General features: G+C 38.5%; 1 protein-coding gene across 6 annotated transcripts in view; it reads right to left on the minus strand.

Annotated features, from left to right (window-relative positions):
- Positions 1 to 12031, minus strand: part of ARMC9 (armadillo repeat containing 9) — a 64326-nt gene that overhangs the window by 37807 nt on the left and 14488 nt on the right. For 4 of the 6 annotated variants that reach the window (XM_027464109.3, XM_072042696.1, XM_072042697.1 and 1 more), the window contains 2 exons: positions 11397 to 11495; positions 4049 to 4084 (listed from right to left, as the gene is read on the minus strand). In XM_027464109.3, coding sequence (XP_027319910.1) covers positions 4049 to 4084; positions 11397 to 11495 — 135 coding nt within the window. The remainder of the gene's footprint in view (positions 1 to 4048; positions 4085 to 11396; positions 11496 to 12031) is intronic. The other 2 variants (XM_027464110.3, XM_072042698.1) reach the window with 1 other exon arrangement.

The following is a 12031-nucleotide window of genomic DNA, read 5'->3' on the forward strand; positions in this document are numbered from 1 at the left end:
TATTTAACATCCAGGCTGCCTGTAGCCACAGACTCTCATCTTTTCATCTTCTTATCCTATTATTTTTTTAAGAGGAAAGACATACCTACTTTCATAACATGCTACATACATGCTACTTTCTGCTCCTCCTCACTTTCTGCCCCTGAGAGTCCCATGATCTTCTCTAATTAATAGGAAGAAATGCAGAACCATTCTAACATTTCATTTTAACTTGCTTTAATACTCCTATTCCTTAAGCAGAGTGCTCTTCTGCCCCTCACAAAGTGCCTTTACCCTTCCAATTTCCCATGTGGGGCAATGTGTACTACACAGCTCCTTCCAGGCAGCCCACCAAAGCAAACAACTCTTCAGCCTCAGCACCTCCTTGCACAGTTCACAAGATAACATTTGTTTGCTTGTTCACTTCTGTTTCTCCTCTTTGGTGCTATCTGACATTTCCCAGTCTCAGGATATTTACCCAGTTAAACATCTTTACATAACCTAACCCCAAAAATCTCTGCTAAGCTCTTGTTCTTGACTTGGGCATTAGCTTTAATAAAAGGAAAAACCGCAAACACAGCTGGGTTCTACAAAGCAGCTCTTAGGTTTCATTAAATCAGGAGCACCGTTAGTGCAATTAAGCCATATATTCTGGTCAGTGGAAAAAAAGACATTTTCTTCACCGTTATCTCTGTACACAGTAGCTCCAAGGCCAAGCTTTCACACATTTTACTTCTGACAGGAGTTTCAGCTTAACCAGCCTTCCTCCCTCAACATATTCCTGCTATGGAAAGCAAAACCAAGAGATGCTCAGGAACAAAATCCTGCCCTGTTACAAAACTTAAATCAAAAATTTTTGTTTAAGTTATTTGTAAACTTTAGCCACATGCTTTTAAAAGCAAAATTGCTTGTTGCGGGTACATATAAAAACATTTAGTCTTCTAAAACTATTTTTAGGGACAAAGGGATACATTTAAATGAGGAAAAGTTTAATTTTCAAGTCTTAAGTGACAGTTTGGACTAGTTTTTATAATGAAAGTGGGCAGAACAGGGTCCATTTTGGCCTTTTTTTTTTAAATTTTTTAAATCCTCACAGATTGTTTATTCTCTTCTTGGTGTTCTTAAATCCAAGTGCTGAACCCTCATTTTGTCATTTCTGTGGCAGCAGCGCAAAACTTCCAGCCACACTGTGTTGGAGAGGGGAGAGACGGGAGAAAGCAAGGGGAACGCAGGGAGGAGAGTACTTGGATGCAGGAAACAAACTGAAAACAACTAATTTTAAATAGTTGTAGGAGATAAAGTTAAACCATCAGCACTTTGCATTCATAGCCCTAAAAGCACTCTGCAGTAAATAACAATATTCTTACGAGGCTAGTAGAACCGTTACAGTCTTCATCTCCAGGTGATGAATCCAGAGCCACAGAGTGAGACTCAGTCAGCAGCACTGCCAAAGGTATCTTTCTCACTCTGCACCCGACATTATTCTCCAGACAATGCCCTTCCTAGTCAACTCCTCTTTACCATCAATTTCTCAGATGAAAAAGATTTGCTTTCGGGAGGTATTTTAACCTTAACATTTCCTCCCATGTCCTTTCCTTGGTCTTACCTTTCCCGGAATAGGTTAAACACTAATTCAAGCTTCTGCATAAGTATTTTGTACAGTACCAGTCAATGAATGATTATGAAGAACACACAGTATACATGACTTATCTGCAATACCTGACTCCCAACATTAACAGACTTAATCTCAAACAAAATGTTTTCCATGCAGAACCGCAGGACAGAACCATTTTTCCATAATTAAAGCACATGCAGAAAACAGGTGTCTTAAGGAAAGAAGAGAAACAAACACAAGAAAACAGCCCAAGCATAGCTCATTCTGGTAGGATCATGGGGTATGACTTATGCTTGTATTGTTTCTTACCAAAGCCAAACCAGGTGCCATATTAAGTAATTTTGTCACAGTGCAGATTAGCCACAGATGGCAGCCCTTCGTTTTTGAAAGAAGAAAGGCTTGAATATGAACAGCATGGAATAAAATAAAGAAGTTCAAAGGGAAAAAAATATCAATATTTATAAAAGAAAACAGATGCATTTCATCTGGAAGCCAAAAACACAACTGATTTTATCAAATCCTGTAGTCCTGTACTCAAATCATCTCCACTTTACAATTTGATGTATATATTCATAATATGCTGAAGGATGAAGCTGAAAGCCAGATTCTGACCTCAGTTACCATTATGAAAATGAGCTATAAAATTCAGTGTAAATGCAATGCAAATTCAGAATTAATACTCCAAGATATGTGATGAACACATGAGGAGTAAAGCCAAAGTTTTAGCTAATTTGTGCGTGTGATTAGAAATCACAAATGTGTATGTTCAGCTCATCCGTTACACACTAGTGACAAGAAGACTGCTACGTGCAGCTTGGTGCATTTTAGGTTTTGAGCTTGTGTAACCTGGCAAGTCTCTACTGGGACCACGCAAATTTATTTCATAAGAAGATCTGCAAATGCTTTTAATTATTATTTTTTTAATCTTACTTATACTAGACATATGCTGTTATGAAAACTTCCTAGTTGGCATATAAAACAGTTTCTGTAACAGACCTGAAGTGTATTAAAAAAAAAAAAAGTCACCCTGTGATACTACGTGATAGCGTAATAACAATAGATGACAGATAAAAGAAAATACTACATATAAACAATGCAGATATGCTAGAGGAAACCAATCTATGTATTGGAGAAATATCCCAGAATTAGCCAGATAGCTTTAAAAATTATAAATAATTCTGCGTTGTAAGATAGTTGCATATAATTTATACAATGCAGAATGTACTAAGACTCCCTGCATACGGGCAAAACTTTTCTTTAGCAAAGATAATTTCACATCTGTAAACAGCTTTTCTCAATCTCAAAAGACACCATTATGAAAGGGAACAGAATGCTAAACACCAAGCAAAAGCTGGCCAGTATGACCGTTCACATCATCAGCAGGAACAGGTTGCTCGATAGAGGTGGTCTTCTGGTACCTGTGATCACACAGGTGAACGTGAGTAACATTCTCTATGTCAAGACAAAAAGAAGCACATCAGGAATAATCCATTGCATTCAGTGATTATTTCTCAAAATAAAATGTTGTTTTAAGTAGGAAGCTGGTTGTCCACCCAGGCTACTACAGTTCCAGGTGAGGAATACATTTGAGGAAAATGTACAATTTTCCTTGAAAAGTGAAATCTTGTTCTACCCTAACAAAGCAGAAAAAAAAAAAACAAATATGGATGATTTTCAAGTAGAATACTGACTGACATTTTTCAGAATTGGTGTCAATCACTTTTATGATTTGATTACAAACTGAGTTACTCAGAAGTAGACTCATTTCCTCTCTTTACAAAGAATGCACTGACTACGGGCAAAATGAGATACTTATGGTGTACTTGTGATATTGCCAGAATACAGACTTCCATCTGGGTTACAGAAGTCACAGGCAGTACACAAAATATTGTTTTGCTTTTCAGTTTTCAACGGAAGAGGGCCATTTTAATTGCATGAAACAATTTGATAATATCTACTACAAAGTTTCACTTTACAAATTCAAAATACAAACCAAAAAATAAGATGCACCTCTAACAAGCATGGTTCAATTTATTGCATTGTCTTAAGCACTGATATCTATCTGCTTACTCAAAGGTGCTGTGGGACCAGATGGTGTTGGCACACTGAAGACTTCAGGTTATAGTCACTGACTTTCACATGGAAGAAACAATAGTTTTTCTTCTTTTTAAAGAAGCTGTGTTTCATGTGAGAAGTTGTAGACAAAGCTGCGCTTTTGTTGACATGCTGTGTTACGTGTATTAAAAGCCATAAGGTTACTTAGAACTTCTAGTCTGTTCTCCATGCATAAATTCCAAGCCTTGCACATGTTTTTGGCTCTGTATGAACCATACGGTTAATGTAATGACAAGTTAAAATGCATAGAAAATTGTTATACATTGTGAAACGAAGAGAGACAAACTGTGACAGACTGCAGCAGGCAATGTGAAAGGATATAAAGATATAGACACTTACATATCCGTCATCACAAGGGCTCATAGAGTAATATCCCTTTATGGGCAAACAGGCACACATTAAAATAAAGAAGATTAAAAAAAAAAACACAAGTTAACAGAAATAAATCACAGAGAAATGCACAGTTCTAAGAAAACAACAAATTAAAATTAGCTAAGTATTAACAGACCGTTAGCTTTGAAAAGAAAAGTATAAGCATCTTCTCCCATTCCACATACTTTACGTTTTAGGACTGAAATCAGCGTGTTTCTCTTGTAACATACCTAGCTTGCACATTATTCCATTGCAACTGTCTGTTAGAATAGCTGTGTACCAAGCACTGACACATTTACGTGGATCCATGAATTGCTGTTCTCTGCATTGAAGCAGCCAAAGAGACAGGTACCAATGAACATGGTATCAATCAGAAGACCTCAGCTTCCGAGAAAGCAGCTGTGGATTTTCTCCATACTTGGCTCAAATTTCTCACCAGCATATTTCTCACCAGTATATGAAACAACCTGAGGTGTTTCAGCAACATTACCTATTCCTCATCCCAAAGGGTTCCAAGGCTACATTAAGGAAAAGTCTCTAGAAGGAAACCTATGATTTAACTACTGAAGTAAAAAATCAAAGACTGTTCATGGTTTGAGTAGTTTAGTAATATGTCCATATTCTCTTTACCTAGACTACTATCTTTAACTGATTTAACCTAGAACAGGTTAATATCTAGAAAGAGCAGTTGAATTCCCTGAAGCGAATGAGTATTTTAACTCTACCAGCACTATACACATGTAAACACACACGCAGTTCCTGGCTGAGGCAATTTAACACAGTAGGCAACATTGAGAGAAACAACAAATGAGCAAAAAGAAACCAGGAGATAACCTCTGGCATGATGAGATGGATTTCAACACACTAACGACCTAAGCCAATGAGAATGCCCATAGGCATCAAGACAAGGATGACATTCAAGGATTTGAGGACAGTAACAGGAAAAGTTTGTGGAAACCCCTACTGATGTCAATGCCTTACCTTTAGTGATGAGGAATGTAACAGTTCATACAAAGAAGATGCCCAAATTGCGGCAGGTAGCAGATATATGTGAAAAAGGCATCACATACTGTGACAGCAGAAAAAAGGGACTTATCCTTGTTTACACAAGAAGGTAAGATTGTTTCTTCTTTATCATATAACATACAAGAAGCATCGCATGGACAAGGATGGAGAAGAAATATATACTTCATGCTAAGAAAAGCTTAGTTACATTCACAGCAACCAGCATGTAGTATTTTGAAGTGAAAGAGTGTACATCCACTTAATGTTTGGTGAATCCACTCTGAATGGCTCAGAATAATAAAAAGTGACTTCTGTTTTCCATGTCTCCTAGGTTTCGTGTGGACTGATGATGCTGAAAACTTTATCACAAATAAGAAACAGAATGGCTGCCATTAGCTATTACAACTTGGTGGCATGTTCATGTTTGCAGTATAAAGTTTTTGAGGAAAAAAGTGCATACTATGGGGAGACAAAACAAAAAACATGCTAGTCTTCATGGCTTTTCCAACAAATTAAAAAAAAAAATCTACCCTGTTTAGTTTGCGAGTCACAGGCTAACTTCAAAGAACTGGTGCTTTTGTCCAATGTGTAACAGAACTTCCCAGCCCAGCTTCAAAAGAGCTGTGCCAAAAGACATCTAAATCTTGCAAGGGAGATTAATTCAACTAATTGGAGTGACAGGTAAATATAATCAGACTGAATAGCAGCAAAAACGTAATGGGTATTTATTCTATTCCATGACAGAGGAACAATATATGCAATTAACTATACAGCTTTCTAGTCACAGAACCATTTTCCAGTGGTTAAGGACGCATCTTGGCTATTGATGGAGACTGCACACGTGAAGAAGAGCTTCCTGTTCTTCCTTTAATCCAAAATTTAGAGAATCTTATTACAGAAGCCCTAATTCAAGAAATTCCAGGAAGGTGTGCATCATATATGAATCGGAAAAGCTATTCATGGATTTAAGAATGAGCCCATGCTTAAGAGCTACGTTGGATGGGGACTGAAGGTACAACACTTCAGAGGATCAAATCCAAGCCAGTAAAGAGCCAGAATCCTTTAGGCATCATGATGTATATTAAACAGACGCAGCTGCATGCAACAAAAGACTACAACCCATGTTTCTCACCCACTGGACAAATCAGCTTTAGAAGAATGAAAAAAAAAGTAAAACAATTTATTAAGTGTTTTACAAATATAAGGGACTATATTAAGTAACTGTATTTAGAACTATTCATTTCAAATTTACCCACCATTACCCACATCAATTTCCTGCCCAAACAAACATTAGGAAGTCAGGAACCTGATTAAATCTTCAGATGAATGCTTCCTCAACTTGTCAGAACTGGTGCTCTGACCTCCTGTTCTTAGAGGCAGACCTTTTGCTCTGACAATTTTCTCAGATTCCTTATCACCCACACGTCAAATGACAACGATCAAAGATGGGGATTACATTGAATTGCAGCTAGGAAAAATAAAAGCCTTATGATACAATAGGGCCTTACAGAAGCGTTAGAAACACCTCCCATCTGTAATGCCGTGCTGCTGCCTCTATTCCCCCCCTACGTGCACCAGATGCATCCTGTTAATGGACAGCAGATCAGGCTCACAGGCTGACCCACGAGGTCTCAGAGCTGGCAAGAGGCATAAAGCTGCTCTGCAGAACGAGATCCAAGCCAGCTTGCAGGAGAGCACAGGGCAACAGCCAACACCAGACACCCTCACTGAGTAAGATTTCACAGGGGTGATTACACTGGGAAAGTCCTTTGGTCTTGCCTCAAGTCTCACAGCCAGTTCTGGAAGAAAGACTAGTTTGGGGATTTGTCCTTCTGATATGGATTTCTTTCAGTATGAAAGGACGGGCCTTTAACCACAGGAGACAAAGCAGGAAGCTGATGTTTGTACAGTAACAGCACACATTAGTAAGTGATACACACTGCTTTTGCTCTAAGCTCAAAGCCTGAGACCTCAAGCCTTTATATTATACAACACTGCTTTTCAGGCAATAAAAGCTGTGCACCAAGTACAATGCACTGGGAACATTATTAAGTTTACAGACAAGTAATGCCACCAAGGATATAACCCAAGGCGTACTCTTTAACTTCCTTGGGCAATACATCATTTTGGGTACAGCACTGGTACAGGCCTCCTTCTAAGTCTACCCTAAAACTACCACTGTGCTGTAGCAGAAACTACAAAATCCACCATAAATCCCAGGTACACATCTCAGAGCATGATGCTACAATCTTAGACCATGTCAACTGTGCACTGGGTGGCAGGTCTTTAATGTCAACGGGACTACAGAATGCCTGTTCACAGCCAGAAAGCAAAAATGGTTTCTTACCTTCCTAAAAAGGAGTTCTTAAGTTTATCTGTGCATGATTTACTTCAAGGACAGAAATTATCAGTAAATAAAAAATTGAAGCATCACCTCCTAATTGCCTTTAAAAACTTCATTACACAGCTAAGGGATGACTAAAAACACACTCCTCCTAGAAGCACTTATGGTTTTAACATCTTCTGCTCTCAGAACCTGCTCCCAAATTTGGCTTGTCCTGAGTTGTGCCAGCACAGCTGACTGAACTCAAGCATCCAGTCTTCCCAAACAACGTAACAAACATCTAAACATCCCCTAAGCGGTAGAAATTTAAGGCTGCGTATCAGTACAACAAAAAAGGAGCTTTCTACCTAATGATTTCCTTAGCTGCTAATCTATATAGAGATACTGATCCGCCAAAATTAATTTATTTAGGGATTTATGGGCCTGACATCAATGGTGTCACTGGGACAAGGCCAAATCCAGAATACTGAAAACCCAGGTAAACTATAAAGGCCTAATCATTTCTGTTGGCAAAGAGGAAAAAAAAACAAACAAAAAAAAAGGAAAAAAAAACTTTTAATGGCTGAAAACAATCTTTAGAAATAGACAAAAAAAAAAACCACACCTCGCTTATCTTGCCTACACAGTGAACTTAATGGTGAGGATGAGCAAAGGAGTCCTAGTCTCTTCCCTCCGCAGTTCTGTAGGTGATAGCTCCTTACAGTGGAAGGAGCTTTGTGAGACAGAGTAGCTGGCAAGACCACACTCTAGTGACTCTAATTAATTATAAGCAAGAAGTGATGGGACCGTCCAACACAAATCCAGCACAGACGCTGCAAACGCGTTCTGCTATGTTGACTAGGTCATGATGCCTCCAGCTTTATTCCAAAACTTATCTGAAAACCTGAAACCACTTAAGGATAGAACAATAACAGCTAAGTGTATAACAATGAGGAATTTGGAACTCCTAAAGAAAAAGTAATGTGATGCCTTAATGACCAACAGTCTGAATTTGGTTTTTAGTCAGTCTCATCTGGCTTCACGGATCAACAGGGGCAGGGAGTGGTTAGAAGTATTTTGGGGCTATATACATACCGTATATATTTGTTCTTCTTACTTATTTGTGTTTCTGCATGTTTGCTGTTCACATATGAAAACAGAACTCTTTACATGGGAAATACACAAGAAAATATTATTAATCAAGGAGGATACAAGGATAAGATTGGGAAACCTGGTTATGTTTTAGTCAAGGTCTACAGCAAGGACTGTGATTAGCCTCGTCTCCGTAACTTGGCTAATGCCTCAGACTGCCTGAGTACATGAGCCTGCTTATAGAAACGGCGTTAGATTTCAACCACAGTAGCTACTATAACCTCACTGTCAAGGAGTGACCTGAACCAGCTGAGAAACCCTTAATCTAAATAGACTCAGTGCTATAGTTGTCCTGGCCCTTCCCTAGAGAACTTTGATGGCACAACAACTGCCTCAAGTACTGCGGGTAGGGGAGCCATAAAGTCACACTGAAACAGTTATGTGAGTAAAACCTCATATAAAAACAGATTCAACTGTGCCAAAAGAACACAGTTATACTCAGCTTAACCTAGTAAATTTGGGACAGAAAGGAGGCAAAAATTTACTTCCAGGAGAGCAGAAAAACCACCACCATCAAAACCTCTTTCTCTGACCTACCTACATAGCTGGAGATTATGTTAAAGTGGGCACATTGGCACAAGTACAGCAGCAAATGCATTTCCAGAGCAAATAAGCTTTTAGAGATGCTTTTAGAGAAGCAGCAGTAAGCAAACATGATACAGAAGGTCAATAGTTATTTGAGCATCATTTTGTAGAAGAAAAAGGAAGAGATTTTGAATTGTCACCTAATCTGTCCTGGAGGAGCAACCAAGCATCAACCATTCCTGGTAAATAGTAACTATTGGTCTATTTGGTTCTTAAAAAGTGTGACAGAGATCCTGGCTGATACACTGTGTTTATACACTGCTGCTTACCCACTTCTTCCATGATCACTTATTGATCTGAAAAGTCTTATAAAGTCTTCTTTCACAGAGAATGAAACAGACATTTATAGCTAAAAGCTACATGTCTAGCAATAATCCACCCAGTGTTTATCAGTGAAGATGCAGTTTCAATCACTTCTGTACACTCTGCAGTGGATAAAGACAAAAATCAGCAACTTCCACAGGGATGACACTTTTCCCTCTGCTCACTTCCCAAAAGGGTTCAAGAGATCAGAGGGTCAACTTATGACACAAAGAACAGAAATAATAAGGCAGCACTACACAAATGGAGCAACTTGAAAGTGTAGAAGAAGGGAAGCCTTGGTGCAACTAAAGTACAGGAACAGACAGCAGAGTGCATATGGCTGCACCAGATGGCAAAATGCAGATGATTGGGGTACACCAAGCATTACCTTGGAAAGCTGTCGATAAGGAATAATGGAAGATCCCAGAAAAGTGTTGGTTAGAAGGCTGGCAGGAGGAGGGGGCTATGATAAGGGGTGGGCCATGGCATAACCACGCACCACAGACATGGTGGGCATCAGAGAGGAATTATAGACTATCCCTGACATTGAGGTAGCTGACAGAGATCCCGGTTCCTTCCTGAACCCCTGGAAACACAGCCTGCAAAAGAGTGCACCTCTTAAATGAGACAGGAGTTCTGACCATCAACAATGAAGCAAGGGTATTTAATTCAGCTTGAAGAACAATGAAGAATAATATCTACCTCTGAAAATAATAACACAGAAACATAGAAAAAGGAATATTCTTATCTCCTCATCTTTCTGTAACAGATCTTCAAGAGGAACGAAATGTACCCGTAATGGTTTTGTTATTAAAAATTTTGGCTAGAACAAGGAATGAGAATCTTATTTTCTTCTGCTCTTCCTTTGACACTTCACAGAGCTCTCTTGCAGCAAAGTTAAGTACACGTGAATGTCTGCCATGGCCAAGATAATAAGCTTAAGTCATGAATTTGGCACGTCATTCTAAAGCAGTGGCACACTATTTTATTCAAATGTTTGAGGAGTTCTAATATTAACACTTATTTGAAAAACATGAAGCAAGAAAAGATTTGAACAAGCTAGGTATTAAAACAGGTTGTGCCACTGAACAGCTCTTGCACTATCATTAAGTCATGTAATATTTCACACCTGCAGGCACAGTTTCATGGACACTAGAAACTATCCTAAGATGGTTCTGCTGCTGAAAAAAAAAAAAAAAGCTCCCACTCCACAATGGCATAAAAGACTGAGTGGAGCAGAAATGGGCACAAGCAGCCAGGTAAACTGTAGCCATCTGACAATAACAAGAGACCGATGGAAAGGGAATCAAAAAACCAAACAGGCATCCTGAGATGCTTGTTGGTAAGAATGAAGAACTTTAGATATGAAGCTAAGCCCATCATCTAAATCAACAAGGTAGCTTAGGTGTATGATTCTAACAACAGCTCTTAGAAAAAAAGGGAAGTCCTCCCTTCCTCCTCTTTTCCCCACGTGTTCTCATTATCCTGTCTGATGCTCCTTCTTTTGCTGGTTAAACCAACTCACTCTGGGATTATAGGAGCATCACTGACAGCAGAAAGGAACAGAGCATGTGTCCAGAACGGAGCAATGCAACCACCTCCTCTTAGTTACATTAAAATCGATTAATACATGTACATGCCATCAAACTACACTAAAGACATTAGCTTTTTTTTTCCCCCCCAAAAACCCACATCGTTAGCAGTTTTGACAAACGCACAGCTCACTGTGTTACCATAACAAGAGAATTAATCATATTTATGCAGCTATAACTACGTAACTGTCATTCACCAGCAGATAAGATCAACAAAACTTTACGCCACATTCTTATGCAAACACTATCTTTCATCTTTTACTATTTCAAATCCCTTGTTTAATACACAGCTCAAGTGGTATTGTACAAAACAAAACAGGAAAAAAACAAACAAAACACAAACATTAATACTTACTGTTCCAGGCCTTGTGAAGTCAATACTTTGTGCTACACTTTGTCTCATCTGATTGCTAAACAAGCGAACACAAACACTTTGAAGATATTCTGGTGTGATCTAAAAATTAGGAAATATAACAAGAGAACAGGATTATATAAAACCGATATTTTCTACCAGACAAGCGTTTGTATACTTGAGGGTTTTTGAGGGCTAGAAACCACACACTTGATGCAAGTGCAAGGTATGTACTCAAGCTATAGTTCTGTTCAGAAATTAAGAAAATTGTAAACTTTCTTCATCAGGGAATAGCTATACTTTTCAGAACTTGCATTAGAAATTTCAGAATCTGGAAGAAAAAGTGAATTGTCACACCAATGTTTGCATATATTTTTTCCTCTGTCAGGAAGTAAGTTCTCCAACAGTAAGTATGAAGCAGTTTTAAGCTTTAGACATAAACAATGATACACTGAAGTGTTACCTATCTGAAGAGAAGAATTTAAATCACAGTTGTACAGAAGAGAGAATAAAAATAAGTTATGCAGTACAGGACTTTACTTTCCAAGCCAAAACATCTCAGCGGGTTTAGAGTTTTTGTTCTGAGAAATCTACACCACAGCAGAACTGCCTAACTGCAGAATAGTTATTTGTTACCC

Source organism: Anas platyrhynchos, chromosome 9, assembly GCF_047663525.1.
Source record: "Anas platyrhynchos isolate ZD024472 breed Pekin duck chromosome 9, IASCAAS_PekinDuck_T2T, whole genome shotgun sequence".
Lineage (NCBI taxonomy): Eukaryota > Metazoa > Chordata > Aves > Anseriformes > Anatidae > Anas > Anas platyrhynchos.